Raw genomic sequence first — 17,759 nt, forward strand, 5'->3', positions numbered from 1 at the left:
GGGAGCCCAGAGTGTGTGTTGGGGTAACTGCTGGAGTCCAACCAAAGCCAAGCGTTCCCGCTACTTGTCCAGCCCGGACCACCCTCCCGTTACGGTTTTGGCTGCAGGGTTAACAGGAGCTGAGGGGGAGGATTCCCTGATCCCCTCCTCACCGCTCGCTCACACCGTTCCCTCTCTCCTCGCGGTTGGGAGGTATATTTGCACTCGGATCACAGGATCCCAACGCCTGACGCGGTCTCCGCAGGTATCAGCGTTCATAACAGTACAGTCATCTCAGTAAATAATGCAGTTTGGTATCTTTTGCTGCTGTCGTGTGTCTGGGTGTCTGTGTGGGTGTTTGTGTGGGTGTCTGTGTGGGTGTCTGTGTGGGTGTCTGTCTGGGTGTCTGTGTGGGTGTCTGTCTGGGTGTCTGTGTGGGTGTCTGTGTGGGTGTCTGTGTGGGTGTTTGTGTGGGTGTCTGTCTGGGTGTTTGTGTGGGTGTTTGTGTGGGTGTCTGTCTGGGTGTCTGTGTGGGTGTCTGTCTGGTGTGTGTGGGTGTCAGTCTGGTGTGTGTGGGTGTCTGTCTGTGTGTGTGGGTGTCTGTCTGGGTGTCTGTGTGGGTGTCTGTCTGGGTGTCTGTGGGTGTCTGTCTGGGTGTCTGTGTGGGTGTCTGTCTGGGTGTCTGTGTGGGTGTCTGTCTGGGTGTCTGTCTGGGTGTCTGTGTGGGTGTCTGTCTGGGTGTCTGTGTGGGTGTCTGTGTGGGTGTCTGTCTGGGTGTCTGTGTGGGTGTCTGTCTGGGTGTCTGTGTGGGTGTCTGTCTGGGTGTCTGTGTGGGTGTCTGTCTGGGTGTCTGTCTGGGTGTCTGTGTGAGTGTCTGTCTGGGTGTCTGTGTGGGTGTCTGTCTGTGTGGGTGTCTGTGTGGGTGTCTGTGTGGGTGTCTGTCTGTGTGGGTGTCTGTGTGGGTGTCTGTCTGTGTGGGTGTCTGTCTGGGTGTCTGTGTGGTGAGTGTCTCTCTGTGTGGTGACTGTCTCTCTGGGTGTCTGTGTGTGTCTGTGTGTGTGTCTGTGTGGGTGTCTGTCTGTGTGGGTGTCTGTCTGGGTGTCTGTCTGTGTGGGTGTCTGTCTGTGTGGGTGTCTGTGTGGGTGTCTGTCTGGGTGTCTGTGTGGGTGTCTGTCTGGGTGTCTGTGGGTGTCTGTGTGGGTGTCTGTGGGTGTCTGTGTGGGTGTCTGTGTGGGTGTCTGTCTGCTGTTGAACAATGCACAGGAGTGCGCCCGCACAGGATCACGTGACTGACGGGCTGGGGGTGGGGCGGGCGGTTGATTGACGGCCGTGTTGACCAATCAGATTCTAACCCGGAGTGCGGTCGGGTCGGGACCGAAGGGCGGGGCTCTGCTCGGGGGTGGGGCTGTGTTGGGGGCGGGGCTCTGCCCGGGGGCGGGGCTCTGTCGGAGGGCGGGGCTCTGCTCGGGGGCGGGGCTCTGCCGGGGGCGGGTCTCTGTCGGAGGGCGGGGCTCTGCCCGGGGGCGGGGCTGTGGGGGGCGGGCTCTGCCCGGGGGCGGGGCTCTGTCGGAGGGCGGGGCTCTGCTCGGGGGCGGGGCTCTGCCGGGGGCGGGTCTCTGTCGGAGGGCGGGGCTCTGCTCGGGGGCGGGGCTCTGCCGGGGCGGGGCTCTGTGGGGCGGGGCTCTGTCCGGGGCGGGGCTCTGTCGGAGGGCGGGGCTCTGCTCGGGGGCGGGGCTCTGCCCGGGGGCGGGTCTCTGTCGGAGGGCGGGGCTCTGCCGGGGGCGGGTCTCTGTCGGAGGGCGGGGCTCTGCTCGGGGGCGGGGCTCTGCTCGGGGGCGGGGCTCTGCCCGGGGGCGGGTCTCTGTTGGAGGGCGGGGCTCTGCCCGGGGGCGGGTCTCTGTCGGGGGGCGGGGCTCTGCCCGGGGGCGGGGCTCTGCTCGAGGGCGGGGCTCTGCCCGGGGGCGGGGCTGTGTCGGAGGGCGGGGCTCTGCCCGGGGGCGGGGCTGTGTCGGGGGGCGGAGCTGTGTTGATGGCGCGGCCTTTGCTAATGGCGGGTTTCCGGTCTCTGATGTAAGTGACCGAGAGAAACCTACACAAGCGGCCGAGCCCTCCCCACCCCCTCAACCCCTCCACCCCCCCCACCCCACTCCCAACACCCCCCCACCCCCTCAACCCCTCCACCCCCCCACCCCACTCCCACACCCCCCCCACCCCCTCAACCCCTCCACCCCCCCCCACCCCAACACCCCCCCACCCCCAACCCCCCACCCCCCACCCCCCCACCCCCACCCCCCCCAACACCCCCCCACCCGCACCAACCGCCCACCCCCTCACCCCCACCACCCCCACACCCCCCACCCCCGCCTCCACCCCCCCCACCCCCTCAACCCCCCCACACCCCCCACCCCCGCCTCCACCCCCCCACCCCACCCCCAACCCCCCCCCCACCCCCCCCCAGTTATTATTGTTGTTGTTGTGAGTTGACAGTGCCTCGGGATGACCACCCGACGTGAAAGGCGCTCCATAAATGAAATCTTGTTGTCGTTGTTGTTGTTGTTTCTATGCTGATCCGCCAGTTTCGTGCCCAGACTTTCCCCGGTTCATCGGCCCTGAAAGGCGGTGGATCCCCCCCACCTGCTGCCGAAGGATCCAATTTGTGGAGGTGGGAGAGAGAAAGAGAGAAGTGAGAACTAATATTTTTTGCGTACAGAATAATCTGTATTTCCCACCACCGGAACGTGCTCAAACCGTTCACTTTCGCTTCCTCTCCGAAGTGCATCGACGCATTTGATGTTAAACACCATATCAAATACACGCATTTACTTATCCGCGTAACTCAGCGTAGAACTGTAAAGGTATTGGACTGCAGGTCTTGGCTGCCCGCTCGAGCGAATGCTAAAAATCCCACAACACTATTGCAAAAGAGAGAGTGTGTTGTCTTGGTCTCTAATCCGGGTTAATTGGTCATTCATTTCATGGTTGGTTGTGCTGTGTGCAAAATGGCTGATGCATTTGTCTACACATACACCTTCACCAGTTGTGTGGAGATATTTTGATGTTTGGCGCCATATAAATGTAAGAATTTATTTATCTACCTTTGAACTCTCAGGGACTATTAATGGTTTGCACCCATAAATCTTTAGAAGCATTTGGCAAACTGTTCCTCTTTGTGTTGCAACTGCAATTACAGTATTCACTCATGTCATTTCAGGCACATGATCTGATTGGATAGATGAGAGCTTTCTCTTTAGAAAAAACTGCTGCTTTACGGCTGAGGTTGGTGTTTTCGGTTCACTCTGGGGAAGAGGTTGTGTGGTAAGTATTTAAATTTTTTGTCTGCCCCAAACTGTAATCTTTGTACAGAATGAGTGAGTACAGATCACTTTGCTAAAGTGAAGCCAGGAACCTGCTGAGGAGCTGCTTGGCTACTCACTACAATTGTTTGCACTTTTCACTGAGGGTTATTAGAATCCTGAATGGCCTCCTATGGTTGTTGTAGCAAATCCATAATAGTTTTTGAAAGGAAATTGGACTTTAATTAATTTAAAGTTAATTTAATTGATTGATAAAGAGGTTTGGAGGAAGGGTAGGGAATTTAATCCAAATGGAAAGTTTTTTCAATGAGCTCTGGAATTAGGTAGAAGTACTGTTTGAATATCGTCACTGAGACAGGAAGAAGATGTATTTTTGAGTTCACAGAAATTAGAGTAAGGGAGGAGCCAAAGACTGGTTTGTGATCACTCCCACTGCATTTAGGAGCTGTGCCTCAGAGACAGCAGTGTTGAATTTGTTCAGAGAGTTGCTGAACTGCATCCTTCTGCAATTGAGATTACTCCATTCGGAGAAGCAGTAAGTAGTCATTTTGTTTTGAGAATGATGATCACCTCAGGTGCTCCTTTTTAATGGCCGTTATGGAACTTTGGAGTAATCTCCTCTCAGCTCTTAAGGATGCCAAGCAGGAAGGAAGTGGAGTTAATAACCGTCAGGAGCAGGTTTCCAGGCAAGCAAATGTTGTATTACTGTGAAGATAGATATAAAAAGAAGCTATTAGTCTCTTGCCTCTTTAAAACAGTAGCTTTGGGTGCATCGGTGAATTCATTTGTGAATTCTCAAAGTAAAGTTGGTTGGCGTGTGACTGAGGTATTCAAAGCAATACTCAAAACAGTACGGGGTTTTCCACTCAGTAGTTGATGTTCTATGTTACATTGAATGTGTGTTATTGTGCATTGTCTTAACCATTTGTCAGGAGGGGATTGTGGCCTAACCATAAGGTAAGTAATGGGGAAGTTGTTAGTTTTGTTCTGCCTTCAAGTGTCAATTCCTGTTTTAAATCTTGAAGCATCACTCAAGCTTCTCTTTTCGTGTTTGAGGTGCCTCTTATTAAATATTAGCTATTGAAATAATTACCAAAAATGTACTTTAATTATTATCCCACCCACCTGCTGTCTGGTACTGTTACTGGAAAAGCATATATTTTTTAAAATAAGGCAGCATAAAATATATGTATTTCATTGAAAGGGTCATATAAATATAAAATTACTAATAATCTGTAAAAGTAGATCACAATAGGGCCTGGCCTGTGGATTCTGTGGCTCATTCACTCTTATGCGATGGTTAAAGCTGAGAGCCTTGGAGATGGAGAAGATGTGGTTTGTTCATCAATATTATTGATTGGTTACAACATTATTTATGAATCACATTCCATAATCCAGATCAGTGCACATTACTTATTTGATTTCAGGGCATGTTCCAAGCTGTTGTGATCTTGTGGTTGGCCACTGGTTGGGCTGCAGCTCATCCATGTCCTGATGGCTCCGAGTGCTTGGATGAAGAAACCTGCTGCAAGTCCGGTGTTGAGACATATGCTTGCTGTCCTATGCCAGATGTAAGTTTGTACCCAATTGTGTCCAAGCACGCTGGGCAGATCATTAGCTTCTTGTAATTGGTGGGTTAATATGTGGTGGTTTATCAGCCTTTTAAAGAGATTATTCTCTTTGGTGGTTTGTCCTGATGGTCAGACCATGAGGTTTCTGTTAAATTCAGGCTGATCATGGTAAAATATGATGTGTTGAATCCATAAAATTAGACCTCAAATTATAAAAAGTCTATGCATCTTGCAGAGAATTACAAAATCTAATGGAAAGCTATAATTTGATTGAAAGTTACATTGTGCTTTGATTAGTTTTTTCAGCTAAATACGGAAGAGTCCTGGTCAGAGATTCTCTGTTCTATTCTCTTAAATTGATATTATTGACAGTATTGGATAATGAGTGAAGTATTGGATAATGAGTGAACTAACTGTAGTCTCTGGGAAAGATGCTGCATGTGGTGCTCCTGATACCTTTTTTTGCATTACTCAGACCAATAGAGGTATTCTTTTCCAGTGCAAGAATTATCTTCAGTGAGGCTTTCTGGTATGTTGAGGCCTGATGGACTTCTGTAACTTAAGAACACTTCTATTTAAGCCATAATTGTTGCATATTTTTTCGCTTCTTAATCATATGTCATTTTGTACCAGGCGGTGTGCTGCTCAGATGAATTGCATTGTTGCCCCGCTAATACCACCTGTGATCTGGTCCATTCAGCCTGCATTCAAGGTTTCAATCTTGTGTCTTGGGTAAAGAAAATGCCAGCAAACTATCCAGCAACTACCAAGGTAATTCAGATTCAGTTAAAACTATTCAAGCTTCTAAATTTTCGTGCTCCAATTGTAGAATCTTACTGCAAAGTTTTAGGGCATTTAACTGGAACTGAGAAGTTTAATCTGTGGCCATACAGAGATTTTGAAGATTATGAAGGTTACAGTCGCGTAAATAGTAATGGTTTGATCACACTGGTCGATGAGCCAGAAATTTAAGATCATTCCCAACTTAATTAAAAAGAGGTTAGAAACATATTTGTTATTGATGAACTGAGTTTCACAACTTTTACAAGTTCCAACAAAGCTGTGTACAATGGTTGCTTCCAAACTTGTTGAAAAATGACCTGAGCGTTAGTTCCCTTATTTCTCAGGCTGTTTGCTGTGGTGATGAGCAGCACTGCTGTCCTGAAGGCTTCAGGTGTGAAACTGGGGGGAATTCCTGCATTAAAATCAGTGGTAAGCCCAGGCATGTTTACTTGTCTAACGTTTCATTATCATCTAGGTCAGCAATTCTCTTTTTTCCTTTTCAAACTATTATAAACATAAGGACATATCAACAATCTTAATTGTTATAATAATAATTGGTGCATTTGATATAGCACCTTATTAGGCCATTCAGACACTGTACACTGTAAAATGAATTGACTGTATTTTGTAGGCAAAATGTAGCAGTCAATTGTGCACAGCAGCGTCCCACAAACAGTCGTGGATTGAGTGACCAAATATTCACAATACATAAATAAAAGTGAAGTGTAGTAATTATGTTTTGTGGGCAAATGGTGCCAGCTAATTTCTACATTATATGAAATGACTGACCAGTTTTATTTTGGGGATAGTTGACCAGGAGAAATGTGCTTCTCTTTTCAAATAGTGCCATGGGATTTTTAATGTCCACCTGAATAGGCAAATGGGACCTAATTAAAACGTCCCAGCTGAAGGACGGCATTGTTCTTCAGTAATGCAGGCCACCCTGTCAGCCTAGACTGCCTGAGTTCAAAGTTTCAACATGGACCATGAACCCACAACCTCGTGTCTCAGAGACGAGAGTGCGATCAGCTGAGCCAGTCTGACACCTGAGGCATAAAAGACCGTTGAAAGAACTAAGATGTAGTTTGTTTGCAGGTGAAAATGAAAAAGCAGTGATTTGCCCAGACGGGGCATCTGAATGCCCGGACGGCTCAACGTGCTGTTTGTTGCCAAATGATCAATGGGGTTGTTGTCCATTGGAAAAGGTATGGCTGGGTCTGTGGGCGTTTAGCTGTGTAGTCCATAAGTATCATGCCACTTGTGTTGTATTTAACGGTAAGGGATTGGAATATTTATTCCGTAAAATGTTATTTGTTTCCATCTGCTACTGGATTCAATTGCTTGACGTAACTGGTATAAGCAGTTGGAGATCTGTCCTCTCTGTAATGTGCTTCAGTGAACCCCACATGGCTTTAGCCATAGAATTGATGTACAAATGGAGAAGGGCTATTCATTCACCGGTAGCAATCCTGTGTCGCTTGTATTCTGATGGAATGAACTCTAGTAGCTGTTTCAGACCTTAACCTTGTCCTCCTTTTGTAGGCCGTGTGTTGTAATGACCGACTGCACTGTTGTCCTTTTCAAACAAAATGCGATTTGAAAATGTCCAAGTGTTTGTTTCCGTACGGTCTGGTGGACATGTGGGAAAAAGTTCCAGCTCGCAGGAGATTTTCTTTAACAAATGTTGGAGGTATAGTGACTCTCATCTGTGTTTTAGTCCATACTGAATAGTTGACTCGGGTAATGAAAGGTCCCAGTGGAGGGACCGGCCAGGGGAGGGGCCGGCCAGGGGAGGGGCCGGCCAGGGGAGGGGCCGGGCCGGGCCAGGGGAGGGGAGGGGCCGGGCCAGGGGAGGGGAGGGGCCGGGCCAGGGGAGGGGAGGGGCCAGGCCATGGGTGCTGCTGGTGCTGCACTCACCATCCTGAACACTGGGTCACCTATTGGTATGTGTGAGGCCATCTTTATTAATTACATTACGATGCTCTACAGCATCGTCTGCTCCGATGCCGATCATTAATTATTCTGCCTTTTCCTTTGCAGATCAGGATGTGCGGTGCAGCTCCACAGCGAGTTGCTCTGCTGGCCACACCTGCTGCCAGCTCCCCTCGGGCCGGTTCGGGTGCTGTCCCTCACCAGAAGTGAGAAACCAGTCATAGCTAACTTCAGCTTTTTAAAGTTGCTTATCAAAGAGCTTCAGTAGTAATCTTAACAACGTATCAAAGTAAATGCCAGCAGTAGTGAGTGGTCTTCGTAACTGGTGATTGCTGTTCTTAGACAAATACTGTAGAAGTACCTGGTATCTTCTAAATATTCATATTTATTTATGCCTCCAGTGTTCGCCCTTTTCCAAAAGCACGAACTCATTTTGGGTCTAGTTACACAGGCAAATTTGATCTTTTTAGTGCTTTTTCTTCGGGGAAGTACAATAGAGGATCTAATTAATGATGCACAGCAACCATAAGTACAACACAGCTGGATGTGATTAACTATTATTTTACTACAAATTCTGTGCTGCTCTTACTGACCCCAGCATTTGTGGTAGACTTAGACTCACATAAGTCGTATCAGTCAGGACTGCGCCTGCGAATTCAGCAAAGAGCAGCTCCAAAACAGAGTGACTTTCCCAGAAAGTATTTCACCCTGGGCAAGGTGTACCCCAGCTAAGCTGTCAGGAGCTGAGCTCTTTTTAAGGCTGAAGTGTTTTAACTTCTCAAACAAGTGAATCAAACGTGAGGATTATTATTATTTTACACACCACAAGATGGGTCCAGAACATGCATATGCTATTTTCCATAATTTTTTGGAAAACCTTATCATGATTTCAATTTATTTCTTCACCAGGCAGTTTGCTGTGCTGACCACAGACATTGCTGTCCCACTGGCTCCACATGTGACACTCAGGCAGAAACCTGTCAGATGAAAGGTTCTTCCATCCCATGGCTCACCAAGGTCCAGGCCACTGTGAGAGGCAATGTGGAGTTAGATGTCCAGTGTGATGGCACTGTGTCCTGTCCCACGGGTGCCACCTGCTGCAGGGCCAGTTCTGGAGGTTGGAGCTGTTGCCCTCTGCCTCAGGTCAGTGTAACATTTGCAGTAAATGTCTTGCTGTCATGGTCACTGCTGGGTAACAACAACAAGATTACATTTGTATAGCGCCTTTCACGTCGGGAGGACCAGTCAGTGATTAAAGGGACTTGTGATCTTGTGACTGCAAAAGAACAATCTTATTTATTACCTCCTATGCTTTACACTAATGCCTGCACTATTACTGAAATACAAGGCCTGCTCCTTCTCCTGACACTTACTGGTTCAGAACATTGCAGAGTAAAACCAGCACATGGGATGGGACACGTTCATCGCCTCTACCAGGCCTTGCACATCTGCGCATTCAAATTCCCGTTAATGTGTAAAACACGTACATGACAGAAATGTAACAAAAGTTACATGGGGGGGAAAACACTCCCACCTTGTGAGGGAATCCTGCATTAACATTCCTGGGCCCAGCTCGCATTACCAGCTCACTGTGCTGAGGGCCTGACATGGACCACCACTCGCTTTGTTACAATGGGAGGAAAAACCATTAGTTATACCACGTGGTTTGATCCTTTCATTGCGTTGACTTGACCCATCTAATGAGCAGATGCATATTGAAAACCAGCCCTGAAACCTGAAATCTCTCCCTACAGGCAGTTTGCTGTGAGGATCATATACACTGTTGTCCTACTGGCCATACGTGTAACCTTACGAAAGGAACCTGTGATGTGCCCGGTTTTCCCATCCCCTGGTTCACCAAGAATCCAGCGACTGTGAAAGACAACGAGGCGTTAAGCGTCATGTGTGATGAAATCGCTAGTTGTCCTTCAGGGACCACCTGTTGCAGAAAACCCTCGGGATATTGGGGCTGCTGCCCTATGCCTGAGGTTAGTACAGCACGGCTGGATATGATCCAGTGTTCTTCTACTACAAATCCGTGCTGCTCTGACCGACTCCGGTTGTACAGCAAAACTCGCATAAGTCGTATCATTCGGACCACAACATTTAATCTGATTTGCGCAAAAGCAGGCTGGGGCTGACCGATAATCGTTGGTTTTAACAGTGGAGGAGTAATTCCTGTGCTGCACTGGCTCGGTTGACCCTTCCTTTCCTGACCTGCTGCTGTTCAATAAGCAGATGTATTTGGAGAATTTGCTTTAATCTGAGATCTCGTCCTCCAGGCGGTTTGCTGTGAGGACCACATTCACTGCTGTCCTAATGGCTACACGTGTGAAACTCGGACAGAAACCTGTCAGCAGCAAATCCCTCCTATCCCCTGGGTGTCAAAGTTCCCAGCAACCGTGCGAAGGATTGAAGACGAGATGGCTGATGTGCAGTGTGATGGCACTGTGTCCTGTCCCACGGGTGCCACCTGCTGCAGGGCCAGTTCTGGAGGTTGGAGCTGTTGCCCTCTGCCTCAGGTCAGTGTAACATTTGCAGTAAATGTCTTGCTGTCATGGTCACTGCTGGGTAACAACAACAAGATTACATTTGTATAGCGCCTTTCACGTCGGGAGGACCAGTCAGTGATTAAAGGGACTTGTGATCTTGTGACTGCAAAAGAACAATCTTATTTATTACCTCCTATGCTTTACACTAATGCCTGCACTATTACTGAAATACAAGGCCTGCTCCTTCTCCTGACACTTACTGGTTCAGAACATTGCAGAGTAAAACCAGCACATGGGATGGGACACGTTCATCGCCTCTACCAGGCCTTGCACATCTGCGCATTCAAATTCCCGTTAATGTGTAAAACACGTACATGACAGAAATGTAACAAAAGTTACATGGGGGGAAAACACTCCCACCTTGTGAGGGAATCCTGCATTAACATTCCTGGGCCCAGCTCGCATTACCAGCTCACTGTGCTGAGGGCCTGACATGGACCACCACTCGCTTTGTTACAATGGGAGGAAAAACCATTAGTTATACCACGTGGTTTGATCCTTTCATTGCGTTGACTTGACCCATCTAATGAGCAGATGCATATTGAAAACCAGCCCTGAAACCTGAAATCTCTCCCTACAGGCAGTTTGCTGTGAGGATCATATACACTGTTGTCCTACTGGCCATACGTGTAACCTTACGAAAGGAACCTGTGATGTGCCCGGTTTTCCCATCCCCTGGTTCACCAAGAATCCAGCGACTGTGAAAGACAACGAGGCGTTAAGAGTCATGTGTGATGAAACCGCTAGTTGTCCTTCAGGGACCACCTGCTGCAGAAAACCCTCGGGATATTGGGGCTGCTGCCCTATGCCTGAGGTTAGTACAGCACGGCTGGATATGATCCAGTGTTCTTCTACTACAAATCCGTGCTGCTCTGACCGACTCCGGTTGTACAGCAAAACTCGCATAAGTCGTATCATTCGGACCACAACATTTAATCTGATTTGCGCAAAAGCAGGCTGGGGCTGACCGATAATCGTTGGTTTTAACAGTGGAGGAGTAATTCCTGTGCTGCACTGGCTCGGTTGACCCTTCCTTTCCTGACCTGCTGCTGTTCAATAAGCAGATGTATTTGGAGAATTTGCTTTAATCTGAGATCTCGTCCTCCAGGCGGTTTGCTGTGAGGACCACATTCACTGCTGTCCTAATGGCTACACGTGTGAAACTCGGACAGAAACCTGTCAGCAGCAAATCCCTCCTATCCCCTGGGTGTCAAAGTTCCCAGCAACCGTGCGAAGGATTGAAGACGAGATGGCTGATGTGCAGTGTGATGGCACTGTGTCCTGTCCCACGGGTGCCACCTGCTGCAGGGCCAGTTCTGGAGGTTGGAGCTGTTGCCCTCTGCCTCAGGTCAGTGTAACATTTGCAGTAAATGTCTTGCTGTCATGGTCACTGCTGGGTAACAACAACAAGATTACATTTGTATAGCGCCTTTCACGTCGGGAGGACCAGTCAGTGATTAAAGGGACTTGTGATCTTGTGACTGCAAAAGAACAATCTTATTTATTACCTCCTATGCTTTACACTAATGCCTGCACTATTACTGAAATACAAGGCCTGCTCCTTCTCCTGACACTTACTGGTTCAGAACATTGCAGAGTAAAACCAGCACATGGGATGGGACACGTTCATCGCCTCTACCAGGCCTTGCACATCTGCGCATTCAAATTCCCGTTAATGTGTAAAACACGTACATGACAGAAATGTAACAAAAGTTACATGGGGGGGAAAACACTCCCACCTTGTGAGGGAATCCTGCATTAACATTCCTGGGCCCAGCTCGCATTACCAGCTCACTGTGCTGAGGGCCTGACATGGACCACCACTCGCTTTGTTACAATGGGAGGAAAAACCATTAGTTATACCACGTGGTTTGATCCTTTCATTGCGTTGACTTGACCCATCTAATGAGCAGATGCATATTGAAAACCAGCCCTGAAACCTGAAATCTCTCCCTACAGGCAGTTTGCTGTGAGGATCATATACACTGTTGTCCTACTGGCCATACGTGTAACCTTACGAAAGGAACCTGTGATGTGCCCGGTTTTCCCATCCCCTGGTTCACCAAGAATCCAGCGACTGTGAAAGACAACGAGGCGTTAAGAGTCATGTGTGATGAAACCGCTAGTTGTCCTTCAGGGACCACCTGCTGCAGAAAACCCTCGGGATATTGGGGCTGCTGCCCTATGCCTGAGGTTAGTACAGCACGGCTGGATATGATCCAGTGTTCTTCTACTACAAATCCGTGCTGCTCTGACCGACTCCGGTTGTACAGCAAAACTCGCATAAGTCGTATCATTCGGACCACAACATTTAATCTGATTTGCGCAAAAGCAGGCTGGGGCTGACCGATAATCGTTGGTTTTAACAGTGGAGGAGTAATTCCTGTGCTGCACTGGCTCGGTTGACCCTTCCTTTCCTGACCTGCTGCTGTTCAATAAGCAGATGTATTTGGAGAATTTGCTTTAATCTGAGATCTCGTCCTCCAGGCGGTTTGCTGTGAGGACCACATTCACTGCTGTCCTAATGGCTACACGTGTGAAACTCGGACAGAAACCTGTCAGCAGCAAATCCCTCCTATCCCCTGGGTGTCAAAGTTCCCAGCAACCGTGCGAAGGATTGAAGACGAGATGGCTGATGTGCAGTGTGATGGCACTGTGTCCTGTCCCACGGGTGCCACCTGCTGCAGGGCCAGTTCTGGAGGTTGGAGCTGTTGCCCTCTGCCTCAGGTCAGTGTAACATTTGCAGTAAATGTCTTGCTGTCATGGTCACTGCTGGGTAACAACAACAAGATTACATTTGTATAGCGCCTTTCACGTCGGGAGGACCAGTCAGTGATTAAAGGGACTTGTGATCTTGTGACTGCAAAAGAACAATCTTATTTATTACCTCCTATGCTTTACACTAATGCCTGCACTATTACTGAAATACAAGGCCTGCTCCTTCTCCTGACACTTACTGGTTCAGAACATTGCAGAGTAAAACCAGCACATGGGATGGGACACGTTCATCGCCTCTACCAGGCCTTGCACATCTGCGCATTCAAATTCCCGTTGATGTGTAAACACGTACATGACAGAAATGTAACAAAAATTACATGTGGGGGAAAACACTCCCATCTTGTGAGGGAATCCTGCATTAACATTCCTGGGCCCAGCTCGCATTACCAGCTCACTGTGCTGAGGGCCTGACATGGACCACAATGGGAGGAAAAACCATTAGTTATACCACGTGGTTTGATCCTTTCATTGTGTTGACTTGACCCATCTAATGAGCAGATGTATTTGAAAACCAGCCCTGAAACCTGAAATCTCTCCCTGCAGGCAGTTTGCTGTGAGGATCATTTACACTGTTGTCCTACTGGCCATACCTGTAATCTTAAGAAAGGAACCTGTGATGTGCCCGGTTTTCCCATCCCCTGGTTCACCAAGAATCCAGCGACTCTGAAAGACAACAAGGCATTAAATGTCATGTGTGATAAAACCGCTAGTTGTCCTTCAGGGACCACCTGCTGCAGAAAGCCCTCGGGGTATTGGGGCTGCTGCCCTGTGCCTGAGGTAAGTAATTATTACACTTGATAATAAGCTTCAAATAATTTTTTTTTATTTAAAAATACTTAATTTCAGCTCTAAATGTTGTTGGTGTTGATTGTAGTTCAATTCAGTGTTTCTACTGAAACAACAATAACTTGGATTTTATATAACACCCTTCACGCCACACAGCGTCTCGGAGCACTTAAAATTGGCGGAGCCCAATGCTCTCCAACAATGCGGCATTTACTCATTTGGCCTAACTGCTGCTCCTCATATGATGGATGTGGCTGCCCAGGACACATGTGATTGAGGACTTGGCAACAGAAACTTTCTCCTGGGTTACCACCAGGCCCTGTCCTGTGTGCTGAAATCTCTTGACAGTGAACAGAACCTGGTTCCTGCTGCAAAGACAGATGCCCAGACAGTGTGACTACCGGAAGCCATCCAGCCAGGGGCTACTAACCTGTTCATCAATTAGGTTCAATACTTCTGTTTTATGACAAGCAGCGAGAAAGCTTGCCCAAGACTGCTTTCAATGGCAAGCTATATGGTTGTATCCATTCAGACTCCAGCAGGACCCCCAATGCACATCCTGGGATCCCCAAGTCTTGGCTCTTCCCAATCTGTACTCTTGTAATACTCTTTGGAATTAGGTAACAAGGATTCATCCGTTCAGCAGAGAGAGTACATTCCATTCCAATAAATATTCCTATGGAATTTCCTTGTGTAGGTGGGATGCATGAAACTCTGGTTTGGATTCTCTTCAGCCCCGTGATGGGTTTCTGCATGTGCCAAACACCCGGCTGACAAAAGGAAAATTGTGTCTGAGCAAGTAGTCTGTGCCTGACATAGATTTCCTGCTTTCAGGCAGTCTGTTGTGTGGACCATGTGCACTGCTGTCCTCGAGGGTTAACGTGCAGTGATATGAAGTGTGAAGGTAATGGAGAAACACTTCCTTGGCTTACTAAGATACCAGCCACAGAGAAACTTTCTGCTCCAGGTATCAAATGTGATGAGAAGACAATATGTCCACCAGAGAATACCTGCTGCAAACAGAGCTCAGCAGAGTGGAGCTGCTGTCCTTTGCCTCAAGTAAGTATTTCAGACCAATTTAAAGTTAACCTAATGGGAAATGTCTAGTATTCCCATGAATTAGGAATATCAAAGTCTAGCCTTTCTTCAAGTTTATAGTTGCCCCTCTCCCCCATCTTAGGGTCAGACTCCACCACTGTCAAGCGCTCTGGGACACTACCCCACGTGAAGAGCACTATGCAAGTTGTTTTTATAGGTTTCTCATTAACCAACAATCACATTTAATGACCCAGAAATTCTTGAATTGCTTCACGAGCTTTGTTATTAATGGTTGCCTTGTCCTGTATCTCTGTCTGTGTCACTAGGCTGTGTGTTGTGAGGATCGTGAGCATTGTTGTCCGAAGGGTTACACTTGTAATGTTGGTGCTGGTACCTGTGAGAAGCAAAGCCTCTCTCTACTCTGGGAAGTCCAGAGAGCGTCTCTCTCTGCCAGTGACCGCAATCTCCCTATAGTGATGTGTGATGACACCCACCATTGCTCTTCTCCTGCCACTTGCTGTCGGTCTGCGTCAGGCTGGGCTTGCTGCCCCTACGAACAAGTAAGTAATGAATTTAGAGCTTGCTCCCCATTCCATTAATGGCTCAGTGAGTAAATGCAGCATGTTGTACAATCTGTTATTGTGAATCCTAAGACATTTGGCACAATAAAAGGTTGTGAGATGGGGCTAAACCATAGTCACAAGCTAATGTAAACCAATTTGGTACAGCCTGCCTCTAATGTACTAATTGCAAGAGTGTGATGTTGCTGTGTGCTGCATTAAGCATCTACATAATGGAATGCCCTCTTATTGTTAGCGATGGCAATGAATTCCTGGAGTTCTGAAATCAATACTATTTGCCATTCTTTTCCAGGCTGTGTGCTGTGGGGACAGGTTCTGCTGCCCACAGGGTTATGTCTGTGATGGGGCACTGAGAGAATGTGTGAAGAAACCTCGCCTGAATTGGAATTTGTTAATTTCCAAACATAAAAAGACCTTTGGTACTCTGTGATGCTCGGGTACCTTCTCTCCCATGTTATGCAGCCAATGAAATGCACTTGTTCTTCTGGAGCCTTTTGAACTCATAATTGCTTCTTGATTTTTTTTCTAATAGATTTGATTATAACTTTTAATAATGAAGCTCTTGGTCAAGTGTGGCATTGTGGTAGGTAAAGCTGAGAAAGCTCTCCTGCACACCACACCATTTAACCACTCGTCTTTAATCTTCTGAGTTTATAAATATCTTTCCTCTGTTACTGTACTGACTTCTGTCTCTGCACAGTACACGGGTGTAGAATATATAAGAAACTTGCACTGCAAACTGTCTCCCAGGGATGTCTAATGTAAATCTGCAAGAGGAAGGATTATTAATTCTTCTCGGTGTTGCTATTTTAGGGTCTAAAAATGTAAACAAGCCAAATCTCTCTCTAGTGAATCAATAATTATTACATTTCAATTTAAATACTCAATGTTTTAGATAATTTACCATCTCCTCTTTTACGAATCATTCAAATTTACTGTTAACATTTCCCCATGTGTAGCTAATTACTTTCTCAAAGTTTTTGCACAGCCCAGCAATGCACTGGGCTTCCTTGTGAATTGATCTTAACCCTATTACAACCTGTCTCTAAAAAAATGTTCCCATTCCCCAGCTCAGACCTCAGTTGACTGAAGTGCTTTGAGACGTCCTCCCGACATGAAAGTTACTCAATAAATGTAAAATTGGTGCATTGTGTCTAAGCGTATGGCATAATTCCTTACAACAGCCTGACCCCAGCAGCTCTGGTCTCCCAACAGCCTGACCCCAGCAGCTCTGGTCTCCCAACAGCCTGTCCCGAGCAGCTCTGGTTTCCCAACAGCCTGACCCCGGCAGCTCTGGTTTCCCAACAACCTGACCCCGGCAGCTCTGGCCTTTCAAGTGATCGAGACAACTCAAAAGTTCTTCACGGGATATACAGTAGATTGACTGTATTTTGTGAGTGAAAACATATTGATTTGAGAACTGTCACTGCACTGAAAACCTTTGGTCTTTCGCTCCAAATAATGGAAGTCTCATATTCCTAAAGGTTGGCTACACCACTTTGTATAAAATTCCTATAAAAATAATCTTATTCCATCTATTCCTGCTTCAGCAATAGTGGATATGGATCTGGAGACCTGTAGCTCAGTGGTTAGAGCACTCGGTTTGCAAGTGAGAGACCCGAGTTCAATTCCAGGCCGGGCGAAACCTTGGGCAAGTTTCCTTACGCCACACACCTGATAGTAATTCCTCCAAAACAAAATAATAATAAATTGGTCATTTTCAATCCACGACTATTTGTGGGACATTGCTGTGTGCAATTGGCTGCCGCGTTTCACCCACAAATATACAGTCAATTCACTTTACAGTCTATTCTGTGAAGCGCCTTGAGACGTCGAGAAGCGCTATATCAAATGCAAGGATTATTATGTAAACAAATCCTATCACAACTGCTCAGTTCTACTTTGTGTGTGTTGAAAGCTTGATCTATTAAAGAACCTAATAAAATAGTTCCACTGTGGTTTTTTTTAAAAAGTTAGTTAACTAGAATATATACTACCCAGCTAGGTAATAATCCTTACATGTTGTATAGCATTTCATGTCTAGAGAATGTCTGTCATAAAGCAATTCACAGGATATTCACAGATAATTATGTGTTTTTTTTAGGCAAAATGTGGCAGCTAATTTGCACATAGCAATGTTTAGTCCTTGTGTTGAACACTTCACCTGTTTGGATTATATTAATTATAACTTGAATGTTTTTGCTGTAAAATATTGGTAATATTTAGTCCATGTCATGTTGGAAAGAATTGAGAATTGGCTGGATTTATATTTTTTTTATTTGTGTTTTGTGACATTTTCTTTTCAGGAAACCGCTCTGAACAAAGATTTATAGCATTTGGATTTTAAAGTTCAAAAAGTGAGGTAACCAGATATCATTTCATCAAATCTGCAAATAGTTGCCAAAACATTCAGGGATCTTTTCCTGTTCTGACAAGGAAAGATAG

General features: G+C 47.0%; 1 protein-coding gene across 6 annotated transcripts; it reads left to right on the top strand.

Annotated features, from left to right (window-relative positions):
• The first annotated feature begins 1,974 nt into the window (after positions 1-1,974).
• Positions 1,975-17,261, top strand: grnb (granulin b). Of its 6 annotated transcripts, none has more exons than XM_042343164.1 (19): positions 1,975-2,049; positions 3,191-3,294; positions 4,721-4,864; positions 5,498-5,635; positions 5,992-6,076; positions 6,743-6,852; positions 7,190-7,337; positions 7,688-7,785; positions 8,489-8,722; positions 9,334-9,567; positions 9,862-10,101; positions 10,712-10,945; positions 11,240-11,479; positions 12,091-12,324; positions 12,619-12,858; positions 13,453-13,686; positions 14,530-14,754; positions 15,060-15,293; positions 15,607-17,261. In XM_042343164.1, the coding sequence occupies exons 3-19, from the start codon at positions 4,724-4,726 to the stop codon at positions 15,742-15,744; spliced, it is 3,207 nt and encodes a 1,068-aa protein (XP_042199098.1). In that variant the 5' UTR covers positions 1,975-2,049; positions 3,191-3,294; positions 4,721-4,723; the 3' UTR covers positions 15,745-17,261. The 6 variants fall into 6 exon arrangements, with proteins under 6 accessions (XP_042199098.1, XP_042199102.1, XP_042199101.1 ...); XM_042343166.1 differs by lacking the exon at positions 1,975-2,049 and adding an exon at positions 2,503-2,662; XM_042343168.1 differs by lacking the exon at positions 15,060-15,293.
• The last annotated feature ends 498 nt before the right edge of the window (positions 17,262-17,759 follow it).

The sequence above is a fragment of the Callorhinchus milii genome, unplaced genomic scaffold (genome assembly GCF_018977255.1).
Source record: "Callorhinchus milii isolate IMCB2004 unplaced genomic scaffold, IMCB_Cmil_1.0 Scaffold23, whole genome shotgun sequence".
Classification (NCBI taxonomy): Eukaryota; Metazoa; Chordata; class Chondrichthyes; order Chimaeriformes; family Callorhinchidae; genus Callorhinchus; species Callorhinchus milii.